This window comes from Rhinopithecus bieti, unplaced genomic scaffold (genome assembly GCF_001698545.2).
Source record: "Rhinopithecus bieti isolate Rb0 unplaced genomic scaffold, ASM169854v2 scaffold_15834, whole genome shotgun sequence".
In the NCBI taxonomy this organism is placed as follows: Eukaryota; Metazoa; Chordata; class Mammalia; order Primates; family Cercopithecidae; genus Rhinopithecus; species Rhinopithecus bieti.
Window position 1 is genome coordinate 2,411,401 of NW_016808980.1, and position 15,187 is coordinate 2,426,587.

Below are 15,187 nucleotides of genomic sequence, written 5' to 3' on the forward strand. Positions count from 1 at the left end.
TTTTTTGAGGCAGAGTCTCACTCTGTCACCCAGGCTGGAGTGCAGCAGCACAATCTCAGCTCACTGCAACCTCTGCCTCCCAGGTTCAAGAGATTCTCATGCCTCAGCCTCCCGAGTAGTTGGGATTGCAGGTGCCCACCATCATGCCTGGCTAATTTTTGTAGTTTTAGTAGAGACAGAGTTTCACCATGTAGGCCAAGCTGGTCTTGAACTCCTGACCTCAGGTGATCTGCCCACCTCGGCCTCCCAAAGTGCTGGGATTACAGGCGTGAGCCACCACGTCCGGCCATTTCCTGTACTTTTAAAACAAGGAATACATCTTAAAGAGCTAAAAATAAAGTAAAATAATTGAATATAAATACAGGGGCACAGACACAGAAATACATTGGTATATATACACATTGTATATATATGTGTGTATATATATGAATATATATAATTTATATGTGTGTTTGTATGTGTCTCTGTGTGTACATATACACATGCATACGAATGAAGTTTTCCAAACCTGTGCCATTATTCAGAATAGGCCCCTGCTAAGCTGTGGGCTTGAGAACTATACAGTGCGATGGAAATGGCTTGGCCAAGGTGCCCAACAGAAGAATGCTTTTACATTCAGCTCTCCCACATCCCAGATGCTTGGCCTTCAGGAAGTCCTTTGACCTCAAGAGTGTCAGTGTCCCAGGCTGCAGGCTGGGCATTGTTGTCATGGCATCGTTTGAGGGCAAGAGCCACACACAGGACACATAAGAAATGGTGAGAGGGATCGCCCTCCACACCGTCTGCCCCTAACTCACACCCATGCTGGCTCAGGGATCGTGGCACGAAACCGAAGCCTCCACGTGAGAACACATGCTCCTTTTTAAAATCCTAACGTGATGGTTCAGAGGACAAATTAATAAGAAAAACAATCAGCACATCTTGCGCTCTCATCGCAGTTGGGACCCTGTTTTAGCACCTCACCAATATTAACCCATTTAACCTTTGCAATCACCCTGGGAGGAGGCATTCGTCTCAGCCTCCTAAAGAGCAATGCAACCTTGAAAAAGCCACTCGGCTTCTCTGAGCCTCAGTTTCCCCAGCTGTAAATGGGGTTAATGGCAGCACCACTATCTCTCCAAGCAGGCACACAGGAAAAGCTGGGCCAGGGTCAGCCTGCTCATCGCCAGTGAGGATGTGCTCGTTGGGGAAGTCCCTCCATGCCTCTGAGCCTTGGTTTCCTCATTCACAGAGCAGAGGCTGCATGCCTGCCCGAGCCATTCCACATCCTGTGCTTGTCAGATAGTAAGTGCTCAATAAACAGGCATGACTATTGCTAGAGTCGGCCCATAGTCTTCTAGGAGGTTCAGAATGAATGACTTTGACATTCACAATGTCTCCCGGGATCCAGAGGAAACAGGGCCCCGTGAGAAGCCATCGCCTCCCTGTGTTCCTCCCTACCCACCCACCCCTACCTCCGTGCATGCTCCAGTTCATGACTTTATTGTCAATGGAGCTAGCGCCTTCCAAGGCCGTTAGGAGTCTCATTCATGGGACCAAATTAGAAAATGCTCAATGTTCAATAAAGAGATCTTGGCCCCCACACCCACTAAACCCATGGGGCATCCGGAAGAGCGGCAGGGCCAGCTGGTGACACAGACGGTCCTATGAGCATCAGCCTCGGCCTGCAGATGGGTTGCAGGGAGATGGCTCGGGGCCCACGAAGTGGTCCCAGGTGTGGTCACAGTCCCCTCTTGTGGCATGTTGCAGCCGACAGGTGCTTAGAAACCCACCTCAAGCAGATGCCTCTTTTCCCATATAATCAGAGAAAATCAACTTCACCTAAGGTCCTTCAGTGGCGAGGGCGGAGGGGAAGGCAGAACCTGAATGCCTGAGCATAGGTCCAGGACTCAGGTCACACGGCCAGCCAGGCACTGCGCTGAGCTGCCGCAGAGGACCCTTTCTAAAGCCTGTCCCATCTCACTCTCACATCCAGCCCTGGCTGGAGCGCTCCACAGGCAGTGCTCAGCCCATGTGCTCACCCTACCCCATGCCTGGGGCGTGATGCTGCTGCCAGCAGGCCAATGAATGAGTGAGCAGGTGAGAGACTGATGAGAACCCAAAAGTTCAAAGCCAAGGCCAGGGCTTCATTGCTGACCAGCTGCCTGACTTTAGGTATGTGAGCTTCACTTCCCTGTGCCTCTCACCCCTCATCGAATGGGAATAGCAGCAGCCCCGACTCACCCTGTGGTTGCAAGGATGAGCTAAGATCATGTCTGTAACAAACAGCGTGTAAATAAACAACTCTGAGAGCCCCTCCATATCCTAGCCTGGTCTCAGACGTGGTTAATTCAACCAGAAAAAGCTGGAGCAGGCTCAGGAATCTAGGGCTCGCAGAACTCAAAAGTGATCTACATCTAGATGGCCTTCTCTCTCAACAAAAGAACAACAGATGCAACGCCTTCTCTGTGCCAAAGCTCACACTGGGCACTTTTGTTTAGCATCCTAACCATGCTCAGCAAACACCAAACAAATAGCCTGACAGACACAAGTCTACATCACTTTATCGTTGAAGAAACTGCTGCCCAGTGAGCCTCCCAGAGTCCCACAGCTACCAAACCCAAGAGCTGCCTCACTCCAAATGACCCACTTCGTCTACTTCCAAGAGGCAGCACGGGCCAGTGGTCAACAGCGTGGGCTGTGGCTGCAGACGTCCTGGGCCGCAATCAAGCAGCACCATGCACCGGCTGGGGGTGACCCCAGGCAAGCTGTTACCCGCACTGTGTCCCAGTTTCCTTGCCTGTAAAATGAGCGTAGTAACCCTACCACCTGCATTCCATGGTATCGCTGCCGAGACTAATTAGGTCACTCTATGGAAAGCACACGCTAAAGGGTAGCTCCGGCCATGAACATCACACTGCCCAGCACATACCAGGGCCCCAACATTTATTTGTGACACAAAGTTTCTTCTATATTGTTCCTCTTGGTTGCCAGAAATACTGCAAATTTCAGTCTTGATCTCCCTTTTGGGAACAGCTATTTCTCCAAGATTCTGGAAGCTTTCTGTTTTCTACCTACGTTTGGGGACAACGCTTTACTGAGCTCATTCATGATAATTTCTCTTCTACTGTGGACTGAAAGCACCCCTCAGTGAACCTCTGTGTCTTCGGTTAGAAGATGAGTTACCATGCGGGCCCGTCTCGCCATGCCACCTCTCTGCCTGCACCAGCCCCGGCCCTGGCGCGCCCTCCCCGCTCTCTACCTCTCACCTCGGAGGCCAGCATGCCGGTCTCAATCCTTTCACAAGTCCATCCCTGACCGCTGCAGGCATCCCTCAGCCAGGGACACAAGCGGCAGGGCAGAGAGCAGTGCCACAACTGGCCCATGGGTGTACCTGGTTTGGACTGTAGTCTTTTTCGAATTTGAATGAAATCACCAGTGTTATCATCAAAAGACCAGTACAGACAAGGAGGAGGTGGTGAGGACGGCTCCCCAAAAGTCGGCCTCAGAACCCCCACATCGCACACCCCGCTCTGCTACTCCCCACCCCATCCCCGCCTCCATCTTGAAGTGAAAAGGCTACATCAAGTCACCTCTAAAAGATGCCTTCCCTCGGAAAATAGCAGGAGTCTCGGCAGGGATGAACAGGGTTCCTAGAGACTCTGGCCTTTCCCAAGGCTACAGCCCCAGACAGACGGATGCCACCCGTCTTGTAGCCAGTCTCAAAAACATCCAGCTCGTCTGACTTTCAAAACATGCTCTGAATCCAACCCCTTCTCCTGCCTCCCCATGCCCCACCCTAGTCCAGCCACCAGCCCCTCTGGCCTGGGCCTCTGCAGCAGCTTCTCCCTGTCCACCCCCCATCTATTCTCCTCTACTCGGTAGCCAGAGGGATCCTGCTGATACCTAAGTCAAGCCAGGCCCTCCCAGCTCCCGCCCCACTCAGAGTCCAAGTCCTTGAACTAAACATGTGCGAGGCCCACGATCCGCCCCCTCCATCCTTCCCCTTCCCCTGCCCTTCCCACACAGGCCTCCTCTCTGTTCAAGATGTCACCCAACTCAGCCCTGCTGTCCCCTCAGCCTGGAGAAGTCCCTGCAGCTTCCCCATGGGCACCTCCCTCTTTGCCCAAATGTGGCCTTCCCAGAGAGGTCCATCAAACCACTCCCAATTCCCCTTGGCCTGATAGTTTTCCCCGTAGGACTTACCACCTCCCGACATACTATTTAATTTTCCTATTTATAAGTTATATTGCTATCTCCCTGTAGAGAGCACATCAGCTCCACGGGACCAGGGATTTTTGCCTGTGTGGTTCACTGCCATATTCCCAGTGCCAAACACACAGTAAGTGCTTGGTAAGTATTTTTAATAAATGAGTAAATGAACCCCAATTATCTCAGAACACTCTCCTCCTCCAATTTTTTTGAAGCCTGAGTGACCTGGCCACCACCTCTTTCCCTTCCCCTCCCCAGGAGGTCCAATGGAAGCTTCTGTAGATGCCAACACAACAGCCCTGATCAAGACAAATTAATATCTGAAACAACTACTTCCTGTCTCACGTCCCCAAACACAACATTTTAATAGACAAATAGAAGCCAACACACCCAGCCAATTGCTGAAGGAGCACTGCTTACTGTCACGAGTGCAGCTTTCACCTGGAAAGGAAAAAAATCCCATCTGGCTTGCTTCTTCCCTTCCTTAGATATCATTTCAAGTAAGTAAGTTGCAGTTAGCATAAAAGCTGAAATCCAACAGAATAAGCATCCACGTCCTATAATCCATTTTATGAGATTTTGAAAGACTGGAGACTTTACCAGCTCCTCCAGCCCAGGAGGCAGTAGCCTAGACAGGTGGGCCCAGGCCCTCACTCACCTCCCTGCAAAGCTCATTACTGTTACCTGGAATGAAATGGCGATCAGTTTCAGCATCTGCAAGGAATTTCCCCTAACAGAGCTACCCATGTTTTTTCCACATGTCTGAACATCTGCTTGAAAGAACCAAGAGGACTCTTTGGAGGTGAGTGCAACGCTTCCACGTTCTCATATTTTGATCACTCCCTAAAAGGATGACTGATTATTCTTTCCATTAAACATGCATCCCAGGGAGTGATAAGAATAACGTTTCTTGAAACCCCAGCACAAGGATGGATAAGGAACATAACAAAGTATCCCCTCCAGGGAATTTCTGTGCAGAATATGGTTAAAGGGTTTGGAAGCCACCAGGAAAGGATTAAATGACAATGGTGTTATACAGGCCACTCTCAGCTGGGGTATTATTAGATCCCATAAGCTGAAGAGCTATGGAAACACTTACAGCCCAACCTTGCAAAACCGCTCTGAATGGCTGTTTTGTCCACCAGAGGACCACTGCATCCTGTCCTGAAATAGGGCGAGGAATGATGGCAGGGCTCCACCACAAAGCGTGTGGCTCTTTTGAGATGAATCAAATGGTTCCCCTTCTCATCTGATACCTGCAGACCAAAGTCAGGCTTGTGAATTAAGATTCCTTGGTTCCTCTGAAAGAACCCTAGACTTGTTCTATTTCAATAAGATTTAGAACTTTTGTACTTATTTATTTATTTGGTTGTTTTGTTTTGTTTTGTTTTAGCGACATGGTCTCACTCTGTCACCCAGGCTGGAGTGGAGTGGTGCGATCATAGCTGACTGCAGCCCTGAACTCCTGGGCTCAAGCCTCCCAGGTAGTTGGGATTATAGGCGTGAGCCACCACAGTCACCTGAGATTGAGGGCTTCATAAGAGAAACTACCTGGATCCGGCTGTTAACAGGGCTCCTTCCTTAACTGGACAATTCTTAGAAATCATATAAACATAACCTCTCTCTTATCTCCCTTCCTATTTGATAAACCTTGAAGTAGCACCATTCTTATTTACTCCAGATCATGTGAACTTAAGCATATTTACCATGAGCCAAATTCAGCCCAAAGTTTGATTTAGTGGCCAAAACTTAAAAATCAGAAATTTCACACAAAAACTCCAGCTCCTAGCTCTTGGAGGAAAAAACAAACAAACCTATAAAACCTGGCAACATTCTACCCACATTCCCACGTCACAACCTACAAACAGCAACTGCTTCCTGAGGCAAGACTCACATGCTGCTCTGCCCTACTCCCCACCACTCCCTATTGCTCCCTGACATTTAGCCAGTTGGGTCATTTCCTTTCATTGCCTGGCCCTCTTGAACTTGTCTGTTTGTGATCTCTGTTTATACAATCTCTTCTTTGCTTCTCTCCTTAGTCCACTGCTTCTAGAGAGAGGTGTGTGTTATTGAGGGTGTGGTCAGTCAGTCCTTGTAAGTGGGTGCTTGCTGAGGCCTCTGGTGATGGAGCATGTGGCCCTGAGGTACCCCACAGTCCTGAGAGCAAGTTTAGGACTTTGCTTCTGAGCTCCAAGCTATATATCCAACTGCCTACTTGACATCTTTGCTTGGGTGCCTTGGAAGCCCTTTGTACCTTCTATGCCCCAAACGGAACTTGCAACCTTCCCCCAAGAAAACACTTTCTTTCCCGAGTCCTTCTCCACCATCCATCCAACTGAACCATCCACTCAGTTGCTCCTTTACGTCCCATACCTAAGTCCTGAAGATCACACCATAGAATTCATATCTTCCGCTCCCACTGCCACCTTCTAGTCCTCACCACCTTGATCTTTTCCCTGGCACTGCCACAGGCTAACAATCTCATCTCCCTGTTTCCTCCATAACTTCTTCTAATCTAGTCCCCAGAGAGAAGCCTGGGTGATCTTTAAAATGTTAAATCAGAATGAAGTTCCTCCTCTACTCAAAACCTATCACGTCTTCCCCTTGCCCTGGAATAAGTAAAATTTCATCTCCTCACCTTGGCTTTTAAGCCCTGCACAATTTGGGCCTGCCAACCATCACCCTGCAAGCTAAACTTGAATGACACTGGCCCTCCTTCAGCTCTTTAGACACACACAGTCCTTTCCTGCCTTGGGGTCTTTGCATGTGCTGTGCTCTGTGTAGAACACTCTCCCACCACCACCAAGACAGACGGCGTGGAGGAGGAGGAGGACATCATTTGTCTCTTTGCTGTTTCTGTGACCTGTTCCAGGTCCCAGCTGGTAAGTCACCTCCTCGACGAGACCCTCTTTCTAAAGTAGGTCTTTCCAGTACCGTCTCTTGTCATGGTTTGTTCTGTTGAAGCAGTTACTCCCAAGCGGTGAATCCAATAGACAAGCTTCCAATCAGCCATCGCGTTATCACCCTGAGTCCCAGCATCAGCCTACAGAGCCCCTCCAAGTGGCCGCCATCTGGACTCTCAGGCCTCCCTGACCAACTCAAACCATCCTAGTCCACTTTTCCGCAGCCCCTGAGCTCCCTCAGGGCATGAGCTGTGCTGATCTCACCAACGTTGTATCACCCAGGATCAGCACAGCGCCCAGCACTGGCAGGTCCCCAGTGACACATTCCCCATACAAATGAGTCATGAGATCTGAAAAGCACTTAAGGCTTGGGAACAAACTTTCTCCCAAGACCAAGTACCATTCAAAAAAAGCAATGAAGAGAACAGCTGAGCATGGCATATGTTTAAGATTTTTAATTGTATACTTAAGGATAAAAAATGAAATGATCTTATACTCATTTTCTTTTTATATAAAGAGGAGCTTTAAACCACTAGGCATGAAAAAAGAATGGAGTTCTACAGTGTGGCAAATAAAAGAAAGAAGGGTGGGGACTAAGTAACTTAGAGGGGAAGAGAGGCTGTGGTTCAGAAATAGAAACGGATACAGAGATAAAGAGTGAGACACAGATCAACAGAGAAGCCGGCGGAAGCATTCAGGCAAGGTACAAAGCAGGCTACACTGCTCTTCTGGGTATGAAAGGGGCGGTGCTCCAGATTCCAGCAGGAGTTTTCACACTCCCTTGAAGGTTAAGAGCAGCAATCCTCTTAAAGTCCACTCTTTTCTTCATTTTTCAAAGAAGTTTCTTTTTTTTTTTAAACTGACTTCCCATGCTAAAATCAGGAATTAGCCTGACTTATTTTGAAAACATAATCTATTCAAATGACTTTTTTAAAAGACTCCACTTTTTGTCTTTTAAGGAGACTTGTCTACAAGTTTTTAAATCATATATTGGATCTTCAAAGTTACAAGCACTTGGGCCAGTTGTGGTGGCTCACACTGTAATCCTAACACTTTGGGAGGATGAGGTGGTAGGATCACTTGAGCCCAGGAGTTCAAGACCAGCCTAAGCAATGCAGGGAGACCATGTGTCTACCAAAAAGGAAAAAATTAGCTGGGCATGGTGGTACACGCCTGTAGTCCCAACTACTCAGGAGGCTGAAGTGGGAGGATCACTTGAGCTCAGAAATTCAAGGCAGCAGTGAGCAATGATCATGCCACTGTACTCCAGCCTGGGTAACAAAGCGAGATCATATCTTTAAAATAAATAAATAAACAAATGAAGTCACAGGCATGAAGAGGGAAGAGTCCTTGGGAGCTATCAGAGGGAGAGGCACAAACTTCAGGGACAGCCTAGCAGGTGTCTCCTGGACTGTACACTTAGCCCATTCCCTTCTCTGGAAATTTCCAGGGCCCCAGCCCCTGATGAATGGGTGAGCTGAGCCTCACTCCTTATGCAGCCCAACCTCCAGGCCACAGTCAACTGGACCAATAGGCGGCACCCTCCCAAGCCAGGGTCAATCAGCGTCTCCCTGAGAATCAAGATTTAGGCTCCCGTGAGGCGATCACAAGGTTCATACTGGAACAGCATGTAAAACCAGGGGGGAAGGGAGTGGTCTGCAAGAGGCATGGGCATTTTCCCATCAGGCTTTTTCTGCACAAGTGAGAAGGCAGGAAAAGCTGGTCTGCAAAGAGACGTGGATGATCAGACCTACTGTGCTGCAAGTAGAGCTTGCAGTATCCAAATCTCAGCTCCACCATTTAATACCCATGACCTTGAACAAGTCCTTGACAGCTCCTTGACCTGTTACCTTTGTCATAAGGCTCTTTTGAGGATTAAATAAGTTAACACATATACAGCACTTGGAACAGGATCTCACAGGCAGCAAATGTTTTCCAAGTGTTTATCATTACAATCATCTTCCCAAAATGTAAGCTCATGACAGTGAGAATTTCCAGCTGTTTTGTTCATATCATAACCCAGAATCGAGCACCGTGCCTGGTACATAGTAGGTACTCAATAAACATCTTTCGAATAATCAGTGAAGATACCACACAGCTGGAAATGGACACAGATTCTCTGTCCTTAACACTGAAGATTGTTCGGCCAATGCATTTAATGAGCATATTCATTCTCCAAGTATTTGTTGAATGCCTGCTATGTTTGTAGCGACAAACTGTGCTTGGTGCTGATATACAATGAAGAATAAGGAGTTGTGGTCTCTTAAACAAAGCTCATGGTCTAAGAGAGAGAGAGAGAGAGACACTGACAAAATAATTATGCAAATGTTATAATTACAAGCAGTGGCAGGTGGCATGAAGGAAATGTGCATGGAGCTCTGGACACATAAAACAGAGCACTTGACCAGGCACGGTGGCTCACGCCTGTAATCCCAGCACTTTGGGAGGCCGAGGCAGGTGGATCACTTGAGATAAAGAGTTCAAGACCAGCCAGACCAATACAGTGAAACCCTGTCTCTACTAAAAATAAAAAAATTAGCCAGGCATGGTGGCGCACACCTGTAATCCCAGCTACTCAGGAGGCTGAGGCAGGGGAATCACCTGAACCCAGGAGGCAGAGGTTGCAGTGAGCCAAGATTGCACCACTGCACTCCAGCCTGGGTGACAGAGTGAGAGACTCTGTCTAATGCTCTCAGGATTGGACGGCAGGAAGCAGAAGACTGCGGTCCCCAAGGGAGAGGAAGTGCATAGACAAGCCCACCTTCACTTCAGCTCTCTGCCTGGGGACAGCTCCCCTGCCACGTGCAGGAAGTAGCATCTGAGCAGAGCACGGTGGTCCCACTGTGCTGAGGATTTCCTGAAATAATCCTGGATTTCTGGCACCACTCAGTGCCAGGCTGTGGAAACTGCTGGAATCGGTGGCATCAGAGAGGAGGAAGCTGCTGGGGGAGCCCTCAAGTCTTTGGTTAAGGGCTGGGCTGTGTAAGCACAGGGAGAGGTGGCACAAGGTTTACCAGAGAGGGGCCGCTATGGGGTGGAGAGAACAGAGAGACTAAGAGTGCAGCAGAGCTGGCGTATGGGAATTCCAGCCCCCCAGATTAAAGAGACCTCCCCACCAGGCATCCAAAAAGGCCATACCTGCAGAACAGGCACATGCCTCAGAGGAAGGGCTACTCCAGGCCTGCCCTAACGGGGCCTAAAACCAATCCTCAAATGAAACAGAGAAGACAGTTTAAAAGCTAAGCCCCATCAAGTTAAATACAACTTGAGCTTTCCACAGATCCACACTGATGAAATGTGAAACAAAGTTCAGAATGTCTACCATATCCAGTATATGTCATCACGATGTCAGAATGCAGTCGACAACTACTAGACACACAACACAACAGGAAAATGGGACTCATGGTCAAGAAACAAAAACTCAATGAATAGAAACAGATTCCAAGATGGCTGTAACGTCTGATTTAGAAAAAGCAATTGTCAGGACTTATAAGTTCTTATTATTATCATAGATGTCCTTAATCAGAGGTACACATCCAAAGTACCTGTGGAGATTTGGGGGGTTTGTGGATTTTCATTTGTTTGTTTGTTTACCTGGGCTTTACTCATGTTATATAGTTTCTAATTAAGTAGTTTCAGAATCCCTAACAATCTGAATTTTTAAGAACCACCCCAGAGGTTCTGATGCACACTACAGATTAAGAACCAGGTTTTATCATATTAATAGAATACTTCCACTTTAAGGCAAATACCAAAAAATATGTTATATTAATTTAAACGTATTAAAAGTTCTGGTTAACTGACTTATTAGTGGGCACCGGTCAGTTGTTCCTGGTCAACCAGATTATACAATTAAGAATATTTCAACTCCAATTATTTTGGGGGGAAATAGGCACACTTCTCTACTTCTTTTGAAAAAAAAAATCTGAGGTTAAATCAAAAGCCACAGACACACAAAAAAGATACTGATTAAGAAAAAAACAAAAGGAAATGCTCATGGCAAATTGTAAACTTAAATCAGAGGACAATCTACATGTTCACTATATAATTAAGCATAGAAATATATGGTAACAGAGGCTGCCGTGTTTGTGAATAGAAAAAGAAAGGCAATATATCAAAATACTAATATAGCTATTTTAGGTAGTTTGATAATGTATAGTTTTAATTTTTCTTACTTTTCTGTATTTTACAAATATTACTATTTTTTCATAATTAACTCTTCATCTGAAACTTAAGATGATGGCTTCAGAAATCTTCTGTCAACACACAAACTTCTGCAAAACTCTAGCAGTTTCTCCATCAGAAAGAGAAGGGAAGAAGCGTCTGGGGACACGAGTATCATTTCTATCCTTATCCAGCTCAAGAAAACTTTCTTCTCTGGTTTATGAGTAGCTGGATTAGCTTCTAATGTTAACGTAATCTCAGATTTCTCATTCCTCAAATGAGTTAAGAGGCTAAGACACATACCTCACCTTAACAAGCAACGAACAGTGGGTCAGCAGAAGTGAATCTCTTAGTGACAAACACCACACACAAAAGGAAGAGCATTCAAGTCCATACCTGAACCACAGGGTGGCCTCCAGTTGGAGCTTTGACGGCCCCTCGGCTGCCTTCTGTCTCATAGTGGGCCCTGTGATGTGGCTTGGGCTGCACCTCGATCCGCAGCTCATAAGATCCTGACTGACTGGACAGCGGCCACTCAAGTGGAGGGAGGGATGCAGTCACTGGGATGCTGAAGGAGAAAATAAAATCAGCCATGTGTGCAATAAACCAGAATTAGTCAACTTGTACAATAATTGTAAATGGCCCATTTTCTGAAAATCACGGATACAGTCATGTATTGCTCAACAATGAAGATACATTCTGGGAAATGCACCATTAAGTGAACATCAGAGTGTACTTACACAAACCAAGATGGCACAGCCTACTACATACCTACACTATATGGTATAGTGGCTCCAACCTGTACAGCATGTGACTGTACTGAATATTGTAGGCAATGGTAACACAATGGGAAGTATTTGTGTATCTAAAGATATCTAAACACAGAAAAGGTACAGTAAAAATACAGTATTATGGCTGGGTGTGGTGGCTCATGACTTAATCCCAGCACTTTGGGAGGACAACATGGGTGGATCACTTAAGCCCAAGGATTTGAGGACAGCCTGGGCAACATGGAGACACCCTCTCTACTAAAAATACAAAAAAAAAATCAGCCAAGCATGGTGGTCCATGCCTATAGTCCCAGCTACCTGGGACGCTGAGGTGGGAAGATCATCCGAGCCCAGGAGGTCAAGGTTGCAGTGAGCTGTGATTGCACCACTGCACTTCAGCCTGAGGGACCAGAGTGAGACCCCGTCTCAAAAAAAAAAAAAGAAAAAGAAAGAAAGAAAGAAAGAAAGAAAGAAAGAAAGAAAGAAAGAAAGAAAGAAAGAAAGAAAACAAAACAAAACACAAGGCTGGGTGCAGTGGCTCATGCCTGTAATCCCAACACTATGGGAGGCTGAGTTGGGCAGATCACTCAAGGCCAGGAGTTCGAGACCAGCCTGGCCAACATGGCGAAGCCCTGTCTCTACTAAAAATACAAAAATTAGCTGGGCTTGGTGGTGCATGCCTGTAATCCCAGCTACTCAGGAGGCTGAGGCACGAGAATTGCTTGAATTGGGGAGGTGGCGGTTGCAGTCAGCCAAGATCACACCATTGCACTTTAGCCTGGGTGACAGAGAGACTCTGTCTCAAAAAAACAAAAACATAAACAAAACAGTATTATAATCTTATGGGACCACCCCCATATATGAGGGATCCATCACTAACCAAAATGTGATCATGGGGGCATGATTATATGTGAACAAAATGCTGAGGCAGCACATATTTCTTAGACATGACAGGTAGAACTGTTCACAGGGTAGAGATCTTTCTCTTTGCTTTCTCTTCCACCTTGATGAAGACAGTGTGAGCAACTTCTCAATTAATGAAGCTTATGTTAGTTCTAGCATGTTTCTAACTGCTGTCACTTCTTTTCCCCTGGGAATTTTGAAACGCATCACTATGGATTTATGTCACCATGTCCTGAGTTTTCACATATGGCAGAAATCATTAATCAGAGTATTCTTTCCCAGTTAGCTCAGGGCTGCTAAGAGCTGACACTATCAACTGGGCTTGGTTAAGCACTTGCAATAAAGCCAATTCTGTCTTCTCTATCACAGCAGTACCAAGGGGAGCCCAAGGGGTAGCACCTCCATAAACTTCATCTGTGCCAGTGTCCAACTTAAACATTTCATTCAACTTATAATCATATCCTCCCTATGCAAGCAAATCTCTTCCTCTTCTTTCCAACCACATTGCCTCCTGAAATCCCTTTTACCCTGCAGTCTTAGGGTTTCCAAAGTACCTTTGCTTTATCTTAGTTACAGTGCCAAGATGCTTTCAAGCTTCTGCCTGCAACCAACAAGCCGCACGTGACAACCACTTTTACCCATATCATTTATACAAGTGAACAGTTTTTAAAGGTTTACAAACTATGACTCATTAGAAAACCACTTTAGCCCTGTATTAATACGCTTTAAAGCACCAAAAATTTTGTGAGAAGAAAATTCAGCAGCATATCCCCAGGTTTCAGTTTATACTTTTGTTTGGTTCTGAAATAGGTATTTGATGCTGAAATACAATCTGAAGAAGTAGAGCATCCCTGTAATCCCAGCATTTTGGGAGGCTGAGGCGGGTGGATCACGAGGTCAGGAGATCAAGACCAGCCTGGCCTGTAACATGGTGAAACCCTGTCTCTACTAAAGATACAAAAAAAAAAAAAAATTAGCCAGGCATAGTGGTATGCGCCTATAGTCCCAGCTACTCGGGAGGCTGAAGCAGGAGAATCGCTTGAAGCCGGGAGGCGGAGGTTGCAGTGAGCCAAGATCACGCTACTGTACTCTGACCTCAGCAACAGAGCAAGACTCCATCTCCAAAAAAAAAAAAAAGAAAGAAAGAAAGAAAGAAAAGCCAAGCGCAGTGGCTGATGCCTATAATCCTAGCACTTTGGGAGGCCAAGGTGGGCAGATCATGAGGTCAGGAGTTTGAGAGCAGCCTGACCAACATGGTGAAACCTCACCTCTACTAACAACAACAACAAAAATTAGCTGGGCATGGTGGCACATTCCTGTAATCCCAGCTACTCAGGAGGCTGAGGCAGGAGAATGGCTTGAACCTGGGAGGCAGAGGTTGCAGTGAGCTGAGATCGCGCCACTGCACTCCAGCCTGGGCGACAGAGCAAGACTCCGTCTCCAAAAAAGGAAAGAAGTAGAGCATCAGAGCCAGCCTGAAATTCTGATTTGAATTCCAGCCCTCTGCTGAGTTGCCCGTATACCCTGAGGTCAGTGTTATCAGGAGACTTCCCTGATGCCCCATCCTCTCAACTTCATAGAAGATTCTTGCAAAAGACCACATTGGCCAGCACAGATTGGTGCTTGTGAGGAACCAAAGGACTCTGACACTCAAAACCTCTCTGATCAAGATGCCTCATGATGAGGAAAGGCTTTTGTAAACAAAGTCTCCAATAAATATGTCATAATCATATTTCACAGCAGTGTCCCTCCCTACTCTCAACCATTAAATAAAATCATGGTTTGGAGACTGACCTGTCTACGTAGCACAAAGAACAAGCAGCCCAGACTGGAGTACAATGGCGCCATCTCAGCTCACTGCAACCTCTGTCTTCTGGGTTCAAGTGATTCTCCTGCCTCAGCCTCCCAAGTAGCTGGGATTACAGGCATGCGCTACCACACCCGGCTAATTACGTATTTTTAGTAGAGACAGGGTTTCTCCCTGTTGGTCAGGATGGTCTCGAACTCCCGACCTCAGGTGATCTGCCTGCCTCGGCCTCCCAAAGTGCTGGGATTACAGGCATGAGCCACTGCGGCTGGCAGCATTTTCTAAGATAGCCCTGTGAAACTTCAGTCACTGAACTCAGAGCTCTGTAGCCAAATGGCCTTTGAAATCACCACATATTCTGTCCACATTAAAGTCTCTGAGAAGGCCTGCACACAGGCACCTACTTAACTCCATTAAACCCAGAAACTCCTTTTTTTAAAGATATAACA

At 46.8% G+C, this 15,187-nt stretch overlaps 1 protein-coding gene across 9 annotated transcripts in view; it reads right to left on the reverse strand.

Moving 5' to 3' along the window:
* Positions 1-15,187, reverse strand: part of NFATC2 (nuclear factor of activated T cells 2) — a 187,283-nt gene that overhangs the window by 125,867 nt on the left and 46,229 nt on the right. For all 9 annotated transcript variants that reach the window (XM_017888168.1, XM_017888170.1, XM_017888165.1 and 6 more), the window contains exon 3: positions 11,655-11,826. In XM_017888168.1, the coding sequence (XP_017743657.1) occupies positions 11,655-11,826 (172 nt within the window). The remainder of the gene's footprint in view (positions 1-11,654; positions 11,827-15,187) is intronic.